Raw genomic sequence first — 14,035 nt, 5'->3', positions numbered from 1 at the left:
ACAGAGTCTCTTCAGCAGTGTCCGAGTTTTGAGTCTCCGACAGTAATGACATGTTCCGAAATTTACGGACAAATACCACTCAGGTCCAGCATTATAGACCTGCTGATAACGACACTTGTGTTATCCAGACCTTCTCTTGTAGCCTCACCTGTTCTGTCTCCCCATAACTTCAGGGTTCACTCATGAATGTGCTTCATACCTTCGCTTTTTTTTTTTTTTTTTTTTTTTTAGTGGGTTCATGATTGTGTGTGTGTGTGTGTGTGTGTGTGTGTGTGTGTGTGTGTGTGTGTGTGTGTGTGTGTGTGTGTTAAGCTTTACAGGCCCATGTTATAAATAAGTGAATTTTCATATGTTTTCTTCAATAACTGTGTTGGTGCAAAGATTACTCAATCTTAACATTCTGGTAGGCATCTTGATAAACTCTTACCAAACATTTTGATGATTCTTTAACCTTATTAAGGAGTGCTCTCTCATGTATTTTACTGTATTTATCAGCGAACTTACGAGTTTTTAATTTTTCATTTTTAGTACCGCGGAACAATTAGTCATTCACGACTCCATTGGTAAACTTCATGCCTCCAGGTTCTCTAGCATACGAGTATATTTTCAAAACTAGTTTCATCGCAGCCCTTCAGCTGCACTGAACGATTTCCGCAGATACCTTATTAAAGTAAGTGCCTCCTCATCTCGCAGCTTTTTAGTGACTACTTCACTTTCAGGCCTTCAGATAGTCATGAACACATTCTCGCCTTTTGCGTCACCAAACACTTTCCTTTTCCTCTTGATTCCTCATCATAACTTTTTCAAAATAATATTCCCGCCTGTCTCTTATATGTGTTTCATGTTTGATTATTTTGTAACTTTTGGCCTCCATTTTCCCACATTTTCAAATTCATTGATACGGTTGTGCCAGCCTTTCCAGAATGTTTCGATTAATTTTCTACCTAGCCCTGTGTAAGCCTGTCTTTATTTTTTTTTTCCACCTCCCTGTACGTAATTTCCCCCTCAGTTTCGTTAATATGAACTCCTTTCATCAGTCACATCTACTCTTTACTTCTGATCTTCAGGGCTCCTTCTACATCAGTATTGCACCGTGGTGTTCTCACGTCAGTTATTATTTTGGCAGCACTCCCCCCCCACACACACACACCTTAAACATTCCTAACCATATTCGTTACCTAACTGAATTATTCGCTGGTAAACAAAGTGGCAAAGGTGTAAGACTGCGTGTGGATAAGGGTTTGGTGAAATATAATAACAGGAAGTCACGTTTTGTGTAACCCAACTAACAAAGGAAAAACTAGGATAATAGTGTGGCACTTTTGAGGTGGAGTGAAAGGAAGAGGCTCGCAAGGTATAAGGTGTACGAATGAAATTTCTGTGAAATATGTGGTGGGCTGTGTTGGATGGTAGAACAGATAGCAACTAATAAATCAGAGTGAGGATAGTTAAGAAACCTTTGTGGATTAATGATGATGATGATGGTGATGATGACGTGTGATCCCTGCAGCTCCTCGATATACCGAGACCTGGGACTTTCAAGCTTCAGAGTCCACAGTGGTTCAGTTTGATATCAATATGGGATGTACGATGGCCAGTCAGACCTCCCGAGTGGATCTGCAATATTCTCTCGATAACGGTCGGACGTGGCAGCTGGTGCAGGAGTTGTGCGCTCCACCCTCTGTAGACTGCGACACTTTCCACCTAGCTTCGTCCTTCACTCCAGCACTCCACCCCGCCTGGACTCGCTTCACCACTACTCTCCCAAAGGCAGTCGTGTAAGTAACTGTTCAAACTTTTTGGTCAAAGAAAAGTAGTCTTTATGTGTACGTCCATTGTATCTCATTAATAAAAATTACTACATATTTTCTCCCAGTTATCATTTTGAACTGATTTCGCACGGGTGAAAATCCAGTTTTAGTCTTGTACTATTTCCAGCTCCTAATTTGTAAGTGATGAATGACTTGTATCGCTTGTGCTGGCGTATCCATCTGTCTGCCCATTAAAGAGCAGACCAAGTGTTTGTACAGCACCAGGTATTGTATAGTTCATGAAACGGATCGTCACGTGGTAAGTCATGCCGTACAAATTATTAATGTGTTTTTCTTCTTTATGAATCTACCCGCCTTGCAGAAGTATTAGGGAACCAGGAACAACGAATGAGGATAGTGCACATTTATTCCTCGTTGCTGGATGAATGAACTACCCGTTCACTTCACAGTTCGCTAATTTATATCAATCATATTGCTGGTAAAGATGTAAAAAAAAAAAAATGTGGAGAAGTGTATCAAGCAACACTCACAAAGAATTTTTAATGATCACTGTTCAGTTTCGCGCCACCATTGGAATGCACACCCGACGACAAACCGCCGTCCCTCGATGTCAGGCATCAATAGATGGCAACTGAACCGCTTTGCAGGTGGGATATGGGGGCAGGGGGGGGGGGTATCTTCGCTTTTCCTCAACAGATGGCACTGACGCATGAACAGTTGTAACAAACTTCACCTTCAGTGACGGCAGGAGGAATGTGTATCCAGCTCGTTCAAGTGGGAGTGATACACTTTGCCGCCGTCTTGTGACTGAAAGTGTTGATGATGATGGTAAATAATGATGACAGATACTGGCCATAATGATGATGGTGATACGTGATATAAGATTACGAGCGAGCGAGCGATGTCTGCTCTCAGTTAAGTTTGGGAATGAGCCGACCGTCACGCAAAACAGAAGCTAATAACTTTACTCCTATGTGAAGTAGTGCTGAAATTCCTTCAGCATGTGATACCTCCATTCAGTAAATTTTGTTATCAACTAAAAACTCACCCATAAAGGTCCAGGAACCCCTTGGAATCGCCAGTTATCCAAGGAAGTGCTCGGGTCTAATCTGTGAGCGCCTCAATTACGAAATCAAAATAAAAATGATTTCCGTCATAATACTGTGTATTTTGGCATCAGCTTTGGCAATCAAATATAAGAGATTTTATATCAGAGGGAAATTGTGATAACACGACTCTCGCTTGCTCGTCACATACTCACAAAGCGCACTTTGCTGCTATACGATGATGATGATGACGATGGTGATGAACCATGATCCATGATATATGATGATGATGATGATACTTGATGCATGATATACTGTATGATGGATGAATGATGATGATGATGATGATAAATGAAGAATACTGAGTGGTAGATATTGGATATGGATGATGATGAGGATTCTGGATTATGCTGATGGATACTCATGATGTACGAAGATAATGAATGAATGACGATGATGATTGATGTATGATGATAATGGATGATGCTGATAAGTGTCAACGATGGTGAACGACGGGTGATAGCCGATGGATTACGATGATGGATGATGATGAGGGATGATGATGGTTAATGATTATGGATGATGATGATGATGATGAACGATGATGACGGATGTTAGATGCTGAATGATGTTGGATGATGGATGATGATGGTGAATGATGGGCGATGGATGATGGTGATGATGATGGATAATGAATGATGATATTGGATGCTAGACGAAGGACGACGGATGATGGATGATGATGATGATGAATGATCATGATTAATGGTGGATGATGATGATGATGGTGATGGATGGTGATAACGATGATGGATGATGGTAATGATGATGATGATGATGGTGGTGGACGTTGATGACAATGATGAATGATGATGTTTCGTGATGATAATGGAAGATGGAGAGATGATGATAATGATGACAGATAATGAGGGACGATGATGATGATGATGATGGTGATGAGGCGGATGATGATGATGATGATGATAAGAAGGAGGAGGAGGAGGAGGGGTGATGGATAATGGTGGTGGATGATAGATGATGGATGACAGATGGACGACAGACTACAGATGATGATGATGATGATGATGACATTCGTGCAGAATCGGAAAGAAAGCCATCTAAGCATATATTAATTTACCATCTATTTGTCTGCCTCTACCTGTATGGAGATCTGTCAATCTGTATGTTTATTTATCTGTATCTGGAGGGATGGAATGGAAAGGTATATGAGAGAGGGGTGTGTGAGTTGGGGGGAGGGCAGCGCAATGGCAGGGGACGGCGACATAGAGACGATCTGTTTCTGGCCACCCCTTACGGAATGAAGGCGTCTGGCTATAGATACTCGTAGATAGACAGACAGCTAAAAAAAAATCATTACGCGATTACACACTGCTTCACAAATCACATCTTGGTTTACATCAACTGCAATTTGTAATGGAAAATATTTTTTTAACGCTGAGCATGACACAAACACACACACACGGCTCGTAACAAAACACCTGCTTGGGTGCACTAATAGTAGTAATAGTAGTTGTAGTAGTAGTGGTAGCAGTAGTAGTAATAACAAGTGCCTGTGGGCCCTTTGGGCCCCTCGCACTTGCTCCTGCGGAGGGCTCTCGCGCTGCGTGCTCACTTTCTCGTGCTTCGCCCTAGTTTCCTCATGCTTCGCACTTGTTTCCTCTCGCTTCGCGTACGCGTTGCAATCATTTCAGGTAATCTGAGTCACATTTATGTGCTGTTCTAATCTATTGTCACTATCAGCCGTCAAGACGACATCGAAAGGCCCATGATGGTCCATTTATGTGCTGTTCTAGTCTAACGTTGTCACTTTGATTTTTTGCAACTAACCAATTGATCGTGTTATTTGCAGCTTTGGGAAAGGAACCCAAGTTGTCTGAACGCAAGTCCGAAATACACACACAGACACATGGCTACTGCTATAGTATATTTTCGTTGTAGCTGTGGGCAAAAAATTCTACGGAGATTCTATGCTGGGCGCTGGAAGCAACTTTTTTTTTGGTCAAAACGTGATCGCTCATTAAATATAGTAAAAGTTTTTCAATCGTGATGGAACCAAGTTTTTTCACATCAGCGAATTTTTTGCGATTTTTTGGCCAACTTTGGTGCGATTTGAATGTGCAGTTTCGGCTGCCCAAAATACACACACACACACACACACACACACACACACACATGGCTAGTGCTACAGTATATTAGGTAAGAAGAAGAAGAAGGAGAATTATAATAATGAAAATAAACATAAATACAGTTCTGAAATTGCTGAAGCAATATTCAAACAACTCCACATTCCAGATGATAATGAAACATTCCAGATTAGAATGACAAAAATTCCACTTTTGTACATCAGATTTGGTGTACCGTCTGTGAAATGTACACAGTATTATGATGGTAGGTCCAAAAATCGTTAAAAAGCGTAAAAAATATTGATTTGTCATAATTGCTGTTATGAAATCTTAAAAATTAGATACTCTTAGGATTCTAAAAAAAACTTTTGTTATCACTGTAGACCTAATATTAAAGAGCTTTTGGTATGACTCAAAATTTTGTACGGAATTTGCCCTGTGACTTTGAGATCAAAGTCAAGGTCATTCATACTATGCAAATCATTTTCACTGATGACACACAAAATTTCCACGAGTTTGGTCATAATCGGCCAAATACTTTCCGATTTAGCACTTGCAGGCGGCCATTTGATTTCCCTCAATATCCCAGAAAGTATTAGTAGGATCTCAGTAGTATCAGTACTCAGGTGCACTAGTGTATATTGACGACTACATACTGGGTCATTTGCTAAGCAATTAATTTAGTAGTCTTTGCCAGGCAGGAGAGCAAAAACTGAAGAAATAACAGAGGGGGCTACTGCTAAAAAAAAAAAAAAAAAAAAAAAAATGTTGCAAAAGAAACCTGCAACCAAGATACATCACCCCTGAAAATTTCAACTCTATATCTCGAACGGTCTTGCCATGCCAGCTTTCTAGGCCCCCCACCCCCCAAAAAAAAATAATAATAATATTTACAATATCACTAAGAACTCCAGAGCATGTGAAGTTATTATTATTAATAATAATAATAATAATAATAATAATAATTGCATTATTATTATTATTATTATTATTATTATTATTATTATTATTACATCAACAACCACCACCAACACCACCACCACCAGCAACAACAATCACTACTGCTGCTGCTGCTGCTGCCGCTGCAGCTGCTGCTGCTACTGCCGCTGCCGCTGCCGTTGCTGCTACTGCTGCTGCTGCTGCTGCTCCTCTGGTCTTCCGTTTCTAAAAATCCCACTTCGTCCTTCGAAATTCACAAGCGCTGCAATCAACAAACAGCATCAAAATTACAAGAGACGTGACATCACTCCTTTACAATACAAACATCATCTGTAGAAGATGTATTCCATGACTGCAGTGATTAAATAATTACGTTAATATGTTGACAAATAAATTTGGACTTTTCACGTAGTATAGTGGCATATGAAGGCAGCACCCATATTTCAGTGAGTTATATTATCAGAGCCGGTAGGGCATAAATTTTACAAGCCAAGTTCATGGCTTTGCTGCCACAGAACTTCAAACAGGGGAACAGTGCTCCATCAGTGGAAGAGCAAATAATCTTACACAAGGCACAGTAATTTCAGGGTCATTAAAAATGTTACTGGCCATCCTGATGATTCACAAATTCTTTTGAACATTAGAAACAGCATCACGAGCGTATCTCAGATGTCATTTTCATGTTAGAAATCACACCCAAGATTTCAAGGGACCTCCCCATGACCTGCGGACATCCGGCATTATTTAAAGCAGGGTGCGAGGGATGAGACTTCGTGGAATGACCACAGACCGTACCTTTAGTGTTATGCCAAGAATTAGACAGTTCCACGAACGAGGTTATCGGCTGTTATATTCATGTAAAGAATAACTCCTAAGATCTACCGGAACCCTCCATTACCGGGGTGCTTCCATCAACGGTTAATACACGATGTAGAGGATGAGGCTTTCTAGAACGGCCAGGGCCCATAGCTTTAGTCGTTCTCGCACTGTTTCACATCCCGGTTTTGACACCATTGCCCAACGTGTTTCTGATCTGCGATGAGAACATCATCTACCACAGACTACCTTCACTCATTGTGATATCAAGAAGAGCCCCCAAAGGAGGCACCGTTGACATAGCTGAAAAAAAAAAAAAAAGAGTGATGTGCCAAATGCTCGTAAATAGTACTGGGCCGGAAACCCTATACCCTGAAGAACTCCAGACACAAACAGTCGCTTAACTACCATAAATGCCATCAACACACACCCTCTGCCTTCATGAAAGGAAGTTTTCAATCCCAGAGTATTTACACTCCCTACGTTAGTGGAAACAAGGTTGTACAGTAATCTTGTGCGACTGACCTTATCGAAGGATACGGAGAAATCAGTGTGCACTAACCTACCCTTGACCCACGATCCTAATAGTGCTGCACTGCATGGCTTTGGCAGTGTTTTTCAACCAGGGTGCCACGGCACCCTGGTGTGCCAGTGACGGTGCATCAGTGACGGTGCACATGGGTGCCACGAGATTATTCGTATGGTAATTTTCCATTGATTTAATTTCTTCATTAACGCCATAAATCTTGTACTGGCATTTATTATATAATTAACTAGTAAAGAAGAACTGTAATAATATTTTCGAATAGATCTCTTTAAATGATAAAATTTTGTACACGGATATAAACATGGTTATTAGTTAAACCAAAGGAGTTCATGATGGGAAGTAAATGAACATACAATTCACTGTATTCATCTGGTTTACGGTCATCACTAACTGTGTTTATGGCTGAGTGCCGTCCAGTACGTGTTATGTTTGCATTGGCTTCCTTGCTGATGTATTGAAATATTATAATTACTGTATTACGATCTCCAGATTCTGTGAAATTCTTATCGATATTGTGTATATTATTATTTTCTCTTTTTTTTGGGGGGGTGTGGTGGGGAGTGGGAAGATCTAGAAGGCTGGCATTCCAAGACCGTTGGAGATAGACTTGAAATTTTCAGTAGTGATGTATCATGGTTGTGGGCACAATTTTCCCCCAGCACTAGCGCCGCACTAGCGCCCTCTATGTTATTTTTTCAATTTTGATCTCCTACGCAGCAAAAACTACTGACCCGATTGCTTTACAAATGTTCCATTATGTAGTAGTCAACATATACTAGTGCACGTGGACAGTGACACTGAGATCCAACAAAAACTTTTTGGGATATTGAAGAAAATCAAAATGGCCTCCTCATCCCTGTAAGTGGAAATGTCGTGGGTCATGAGTGATCATGATTTGGATAGTATGAATGACCTTGACCTTGATATCAAAGTCACAGATCAGAATCCGTAAAATTTTTGAATTATACAAAAAGTCCCTTAATATTAGGTCTACAATGATAACAAATGTATTTTCATCTGGATTGTGCGGTTCACCGAATATTGCTCCAGTAGTTTCAGAATCGGGGAAAGCCTCAGGAATTGATGGAGTGTGTGGTGAAATGCTGAAGCATGGGGGAGAGATAGTAGTAGAATGGATGTGGAAGATGTGCAGATTGGCCTGGGAGGAAGGTAGAGTCCCGGAGGATTGGAAGTCAGGTATAATTATTCCCTTGTACAAAGGAAAAGGGGAAAAAGAAGTGTGTGGTAATCATAGGGGCATTTGTCTTCTTAGTATAATAGGAAAAGTGTATGGTAGGATACTTATAGACAGAGTTAGAGAAAGAACAGAGAAATTAGTTGGAGAAGAACAGGGAGGCTTTAGGAAGGGAAGAGGTTGTGTAGATCAGATATTCATTCTTAGATCTTTAGTGGAAAAGTTTCTAGAGAAGGGAAAGAAGTTGTATGCGGCTTTCATGGATTTGGAGAAAGCATATGACAGGGTGGATAGACAAGGATTGTGGAAAGTGTTAAGAATATATGGAGTAGATGGGAAGTTGTTGAATGCTGTGAAGAGTATGTACGATGGTGCGAAGGCTGCAGTGCGTGTGGATGGTGAACTAAGTGAATTTTTCTCTTTGAAAGTTGGTTTGAAACAAGGATGTGTCATGTCTCCATGGTTGTTCAATCTGTACATGGATGGGGTAATAAAAGAGGTACAAGGTAGGGTAGTGGATGTTGGAGTGGCCCTTGTGAGAGGATAGTGTTTGGAAACTCCCTCTACTGTTGTTTGCAGATGCTACTGTGTTGTTGAGTGAAGACGAAGGGGAGCTGCAAGGCTTGGTGGATGAGTTTGAGAGGGTGTGTAAGAAATGGAACCTAAAGGTGAATGTAGGGAAGAGTAAAGTGATGGTCTTTGAGAGAGGTGAAGTTAGTGAATGTACAGCGAGGTTGGACGGTGAGGAATTGGAAAATGTGAGTACGTTTAAGTATTTGGGTAGTGTGATGAGTAAGGATGGAGATTTGGAGGGTGAAGTGCTTGAAAGGGTACAGCAGGGAAGAAAGGTTGCTGGTTCTTTGAAAGCAGTGATAAGAAATAGGGAAGTGAGCATAGAAGTGAAAAAGTTACTGCATGACAGTATTGTGATACCAACTCTAACGTACGGAAGTGAAGCTTGGACATTGTTGGAAGGACACAAGTCAAGAGTGAGAGCAGTGGAAATGAGTTATTTAAAAGGAGCCTGTGGAGTCACGTGGAGAGACAGGCTGACGAATGAGGATATAAAGGAGCGTTGTGGTGTGGATGTGGATGTGATAGGAAGCGTTATGAGGAACACACTGAGGTGGTTTGGCCATGTGGAGAGGATGGAGGGCGAAAGACTGACGAAGAGAGTGTATGTGAGTGAGATGGAGGGGGGAAGAGGGAGGGGGAGGCCGAGGATGAGATGGAGGGATGGGGTGGAGAGGTATATGAGAGAGGGGGGTGTGAGTTGGGAGCAGGGCAGTGAAATGGCGGGGGACAGGGCGACTTGGAGGCGATTTGTTTGTGGCCACCCCAAACGGGATTGAGGCGTCTGGCAATAGATAGATAGATAGATAGTTTCAGAATTCTAATTACATTCCTATTATTATTATTATTATTATTATTATTAAAAATTATTATTATTTCTATTATTATTATTATCGTTATTATTACTGTTGCTATGGGAAGAAAAGTAGCTGGTGCAATGGAAGCCTTGATAAGAAACAGAGGCTTGAGTGTTGCAGCTGCACGAGGCTTACATGAAAGAGTGTTAGTGCCAACTTTAACATATGGATGTGAGACTATGGTGTGGCTTGAAAATGAGAAGTTAAGAGTAAGAGCAGTGGAGATGGGACTGCTGAGAAATGTATGTGGAGTACAGAGGTGGATATGATACGAAATAATGTGATTCGTGAAAATGTTGAGTGGGGAAGTCGGTGGACACCAGAATCGAAGAGAGTGTACTGAGATGGTATGGTCTTGAGGAGAGAATGGATAACAATACTGTAGAGTGGTGAAAAAGGTATATCTGAGCGAACTTGAAGGAGGAAGGAGGCAAGGTAGGCCAAGGAGAAGGTGGAGAGATATGGTGGATGAGTGTGTGAGGAAGAGAGGTTTGGAAGTCGGTGTGGTTAAGAAACTGACAAGAGATTGAGCTGGCTGGATGAATGTTGTGAGAAGTGCATGATCAGGGATTTGGAACCCCTTTTTAACGTGTTAGCGTCCGGATTGACTCAATCGGGTACGTTTATGTGAAGCTACACAACGTGGTGAATGTTTTGGGCGTATCCGATAGAGCCAGGATTCCGGGGGCTTGAATGATGAGTGAATGGGTGTGTGGCCAATTGGATTGGGTAAATTTGGGCTGTCTGGACATTGCAACTCCTCACCTTGCCCTAGGGTGGGAAAGGAGGTCCGGATGATGATGATGATAATGATGATTACGGCACTATTACTTCTATCATTATTATTATTATTATTATTATTATTATTATATTATTATTATTATTATTATTATTATTATTATTATTGTTATATTATTATTATTATTATTATTATTATTATTATTATTACTACTACTACTACTACTGCTGCTACTACTACTACTACTACTACCACTATTACTGATTGTTATCATTATTATTATTAAATACAAGACACAACTGGAAAGCATTTCTAATAGAAAATTGACCAGGAGTGCCAAAGAAAAAGGATGCCATCACCGACAAAGGCTTGGAAACCACTGGCTTGGAGTATAAGGGATTCTTCCTTTTATTTTGAACAGCGCTGCTTGTTTATAATGCTGTAGGTGATGTGATCCTCTGCTACAGTGTTAGTGGAGCTGGGTAACTATGGTCGCTATCTGTGTATATGTATCTGTCATCAACTCCTTTTTGGCGTAGGGGCCTGGGACTAGGCTACTTAGTCCCGATGTTCAAGGCGAGGCTAACCAATAACTTCTCCCTGATTGGCATTATATGAGCAAGAACACCAACAATATCTCGGACGTTGACCCTTATGGGTCATCTCCTGCAGGAGTTCTTTAACCCACTAGACCACCAGACACCTTGATCTATAGCTATTTTTGCCTAATATGACAATTACTGGAGAGGGACGCCCTTAAGTAGTGGCACCGATATAACCAAGTGGCTCCTCTGCCTTGTAATACAAACGTCCCTCATTTCCCTCCCTAGTCCCGAAAGGAGGATGGTGGGCTGTCGGAGAAGGACAATTTTCAGCTTGGAGTCCACCGGACTCATATTTCAGATGAACTAAGGGCCACAGTCACAGCTGCTAATATGGTAACCATTTATTATTGCAAATGGTGTTCCACGATGTGCTGCAGGACCAAGATCTGGGTTGTTCGGGTGGGCAAATGTATGAATAGTAAGTTTTCAGGCCGTCAGGTTTGTATATTGATTGACAAAGGTGGGAAAGGCATTCGACTATACTGTATATACATAAATACATATACATATATACTGTATATATACAGTATATATATATATATATATATATATATATATATATATATATATATATATATATATATATATATATATCAGGGTTGTTATGATTTAAATCAGAGTGAAAAATCATTATTTAAATCAAAATGAATTATTTTTTATAAATACAGTACAAATGAAGAAGACAGACACTGTGATGGATGTGTATTGTACAGATGCATCGTTTGCTTGTACTCTTCCTGTACTGACCTTGATCAAGTCAGGCACCAGTGATTGCTTTTTGTTACAAGGCAAATATTAAAACAGAGGAAAGAAAGCTCTTTGATTATAACAATAAATTCTCCAGTTAGGAAAGCCTTTAATATACAGTATATATATATATATATATATATATATATATATATATATATATATATATATATATATATATATATATATATATATACCGGTATCTCTCTCCTTCTCTCTCTCTATGCTATTTTTTCCAACCCTGAGTGCGAGTAACCTCCCCCATACCAAGAAGTGCTAGCCTGTGGTGCACTGCCTTACGTCCACTTCCCATTCACATTATTATTTTCAATTTTGTAAGTCTGTTTATTTGAACAGTGATATATAATCGTGCCTAATAAGTGGGAGGAAAAAAAAAACAGTATGGTACTCTTTTGACAGAATTCCCAAAGGCACAAACAGGGTAGGAATAAAAATCACAGATGAAAAAAAAATGATTTAAAAAAAAAATTTAAATAAAAAATCTATTTTTTTATTTGAAAAATCTGATTTTTTCCAACCCCAATATATATATATATATATATATATATATATATATATATATATATATATATATATATATATATATATAAGTTTCTGGTCATTTTTCTTATTGCAGACTTCTGAGCAGTGCACCAACTCTACTTCCCAAACCAACCCAAACATGTCTTAACTAACTCTTCAGTACCCTTTCTGACCCATCTTATAACGATTTATAAAAAGCACTTTCCGTAATACACTGAACAACGTTTCATCCAGTTTGCCTTTTGTACTCCTGTCCGTCACGTCCCATATTTGGCGGCTAAAATATTTATTACCAGTCATCTGTTCTTCAAAGTCTTTCTTCGGTATTATAACTGCCTGTAACGTGTAAAGAGCAATACTGTATTTTCTATAATTATCATTTCATAAAATAAGTTTAGAATAAAAATGAACCCTATCTCAGTCATGGCTGATTGCATGCCTTGTTTATTTGAGAAAATTCTTCCAGCCAGAAACTTAAATTACTGCAGGTAGAGGTGCGTAACTCAGCTGCATTCGTTCATTCGAGGCATACACTAATTCTGCAGGGGTAATGGTAGTGAATACTGTAAAGTGTGAACTGTGAAATAATTGTTGGTGTGGTGGCAGAGGTGAGCGGACGAGACTACGTCTGGTGGAGGAAGGTGAGGGTGCTCGGGCAGCCTCCTGGGCCCTGGATAATGTGTTCGTGGGAGATTCTTGCCCTTGGATGTGTTCCGGCCATGGTAGCTGCTCTCACAACTCGTGCAGGTGGGTCAGTTCTGATAAGAGTATAATAATATTCAGATACAATATTGCTTAGCTGCCAGAGGTGAAGCTTCCTGTTGTTTGGTTTAATTTTCTTCTTCAGGTGGTAAAGAAGACTGACGAAAAGCGGTTCGGTTATAATTCATTTTTTTTCTTAGGAAGTGGCATGCGTACTTTGGAAATAAAGCGTGATATAAAGATGATCGGCATTATTGCCTGAACAGCTACATGACGTTACTGTTGTAATTATCCACAGGAAAAATGCGAGTGAGATTATCCCTCACTGACAAAAGTATGATGAGGAAAAACTGGCGCCGTAATAAACGCGTCCTGCGATGGTGGAAAAATTTACATCTGTACAGTGGAAATAGACCTTGCTCCTTCTGTGTCTTCCTGTCAAGAAACTGAACTACTTTCATTAAGAATGCAAAATACTTCCGATACATTTTAAGGAAGTCTAATCTACGGCAAGAGTCATGTACTCCATGTAGAATCAGTAGTGAAGAAACTAGACAGCCACTTTGTTTGGGAGTTCTAATTACTGACAAAACAAACAAACAAAAAAACAAACGGACAGTAAGGGACGCCGGCTGCAGTTAAAGGTTAAAGAAGGTCAGTGAAGAGGTGAGCTGTTGTTGTTTAAAGGTTTCCCATCTTGGAGAGGGGACCAGGCCTTCTGACAATCCCGGTCAGGGGCTGAGTGTTGGGCCGAACTTGTTGACGACCTAGTTTGTATCTGCAACGTCTTCTGGGAAGGTTCTGAAGGTG

The 14,035-nt window shown here is 40.2% G+C and overlaps 1 protein-coding gene across 1 annotated transcript in view; it reads left to right on the top strand.

The window, feature by feature from the left end:
* LOC145415023 (reelin-like) overlaps positions 1-14,035 on the top strand; it is a 45,101-nt gene that overhangs the window by 23,451 nt on the left and 7,615 nt on the right. Inside the window, exons 5-6 of the mRNA XM_080284440.1 lie at positions 1,511-1,778; positions 13,130-13,270. Coding sequence (XP_080140566.1) covers positions 1,511-1,778; positions 13,130-13,270 — 409 coding nt within the window. The remainder of the gene's footprint in view (positions 1-1,510; positions 1,779-13,129; positions 13,271-14,035) is intronic.

Source organism: Coenobita brevimanus, chromosome 101, assembly GCF_032717465.1.
Source record: "Coenobita brevimanus isolate Jiangsu-jjx chromosome 101, ASM3271746v2, whole genome shotgun sequence".
NCBI classification, from domain to species: domain Eukaryota; kingdom Metazoa; phylum Arthropoda; class Malacostraca; order Decapoda; family Coenobitidae; genus Coenobita; species Coenobita brevimanus.
This window is presented reverse-complemented; position numbering and strand designations above follow the sequence as displayed.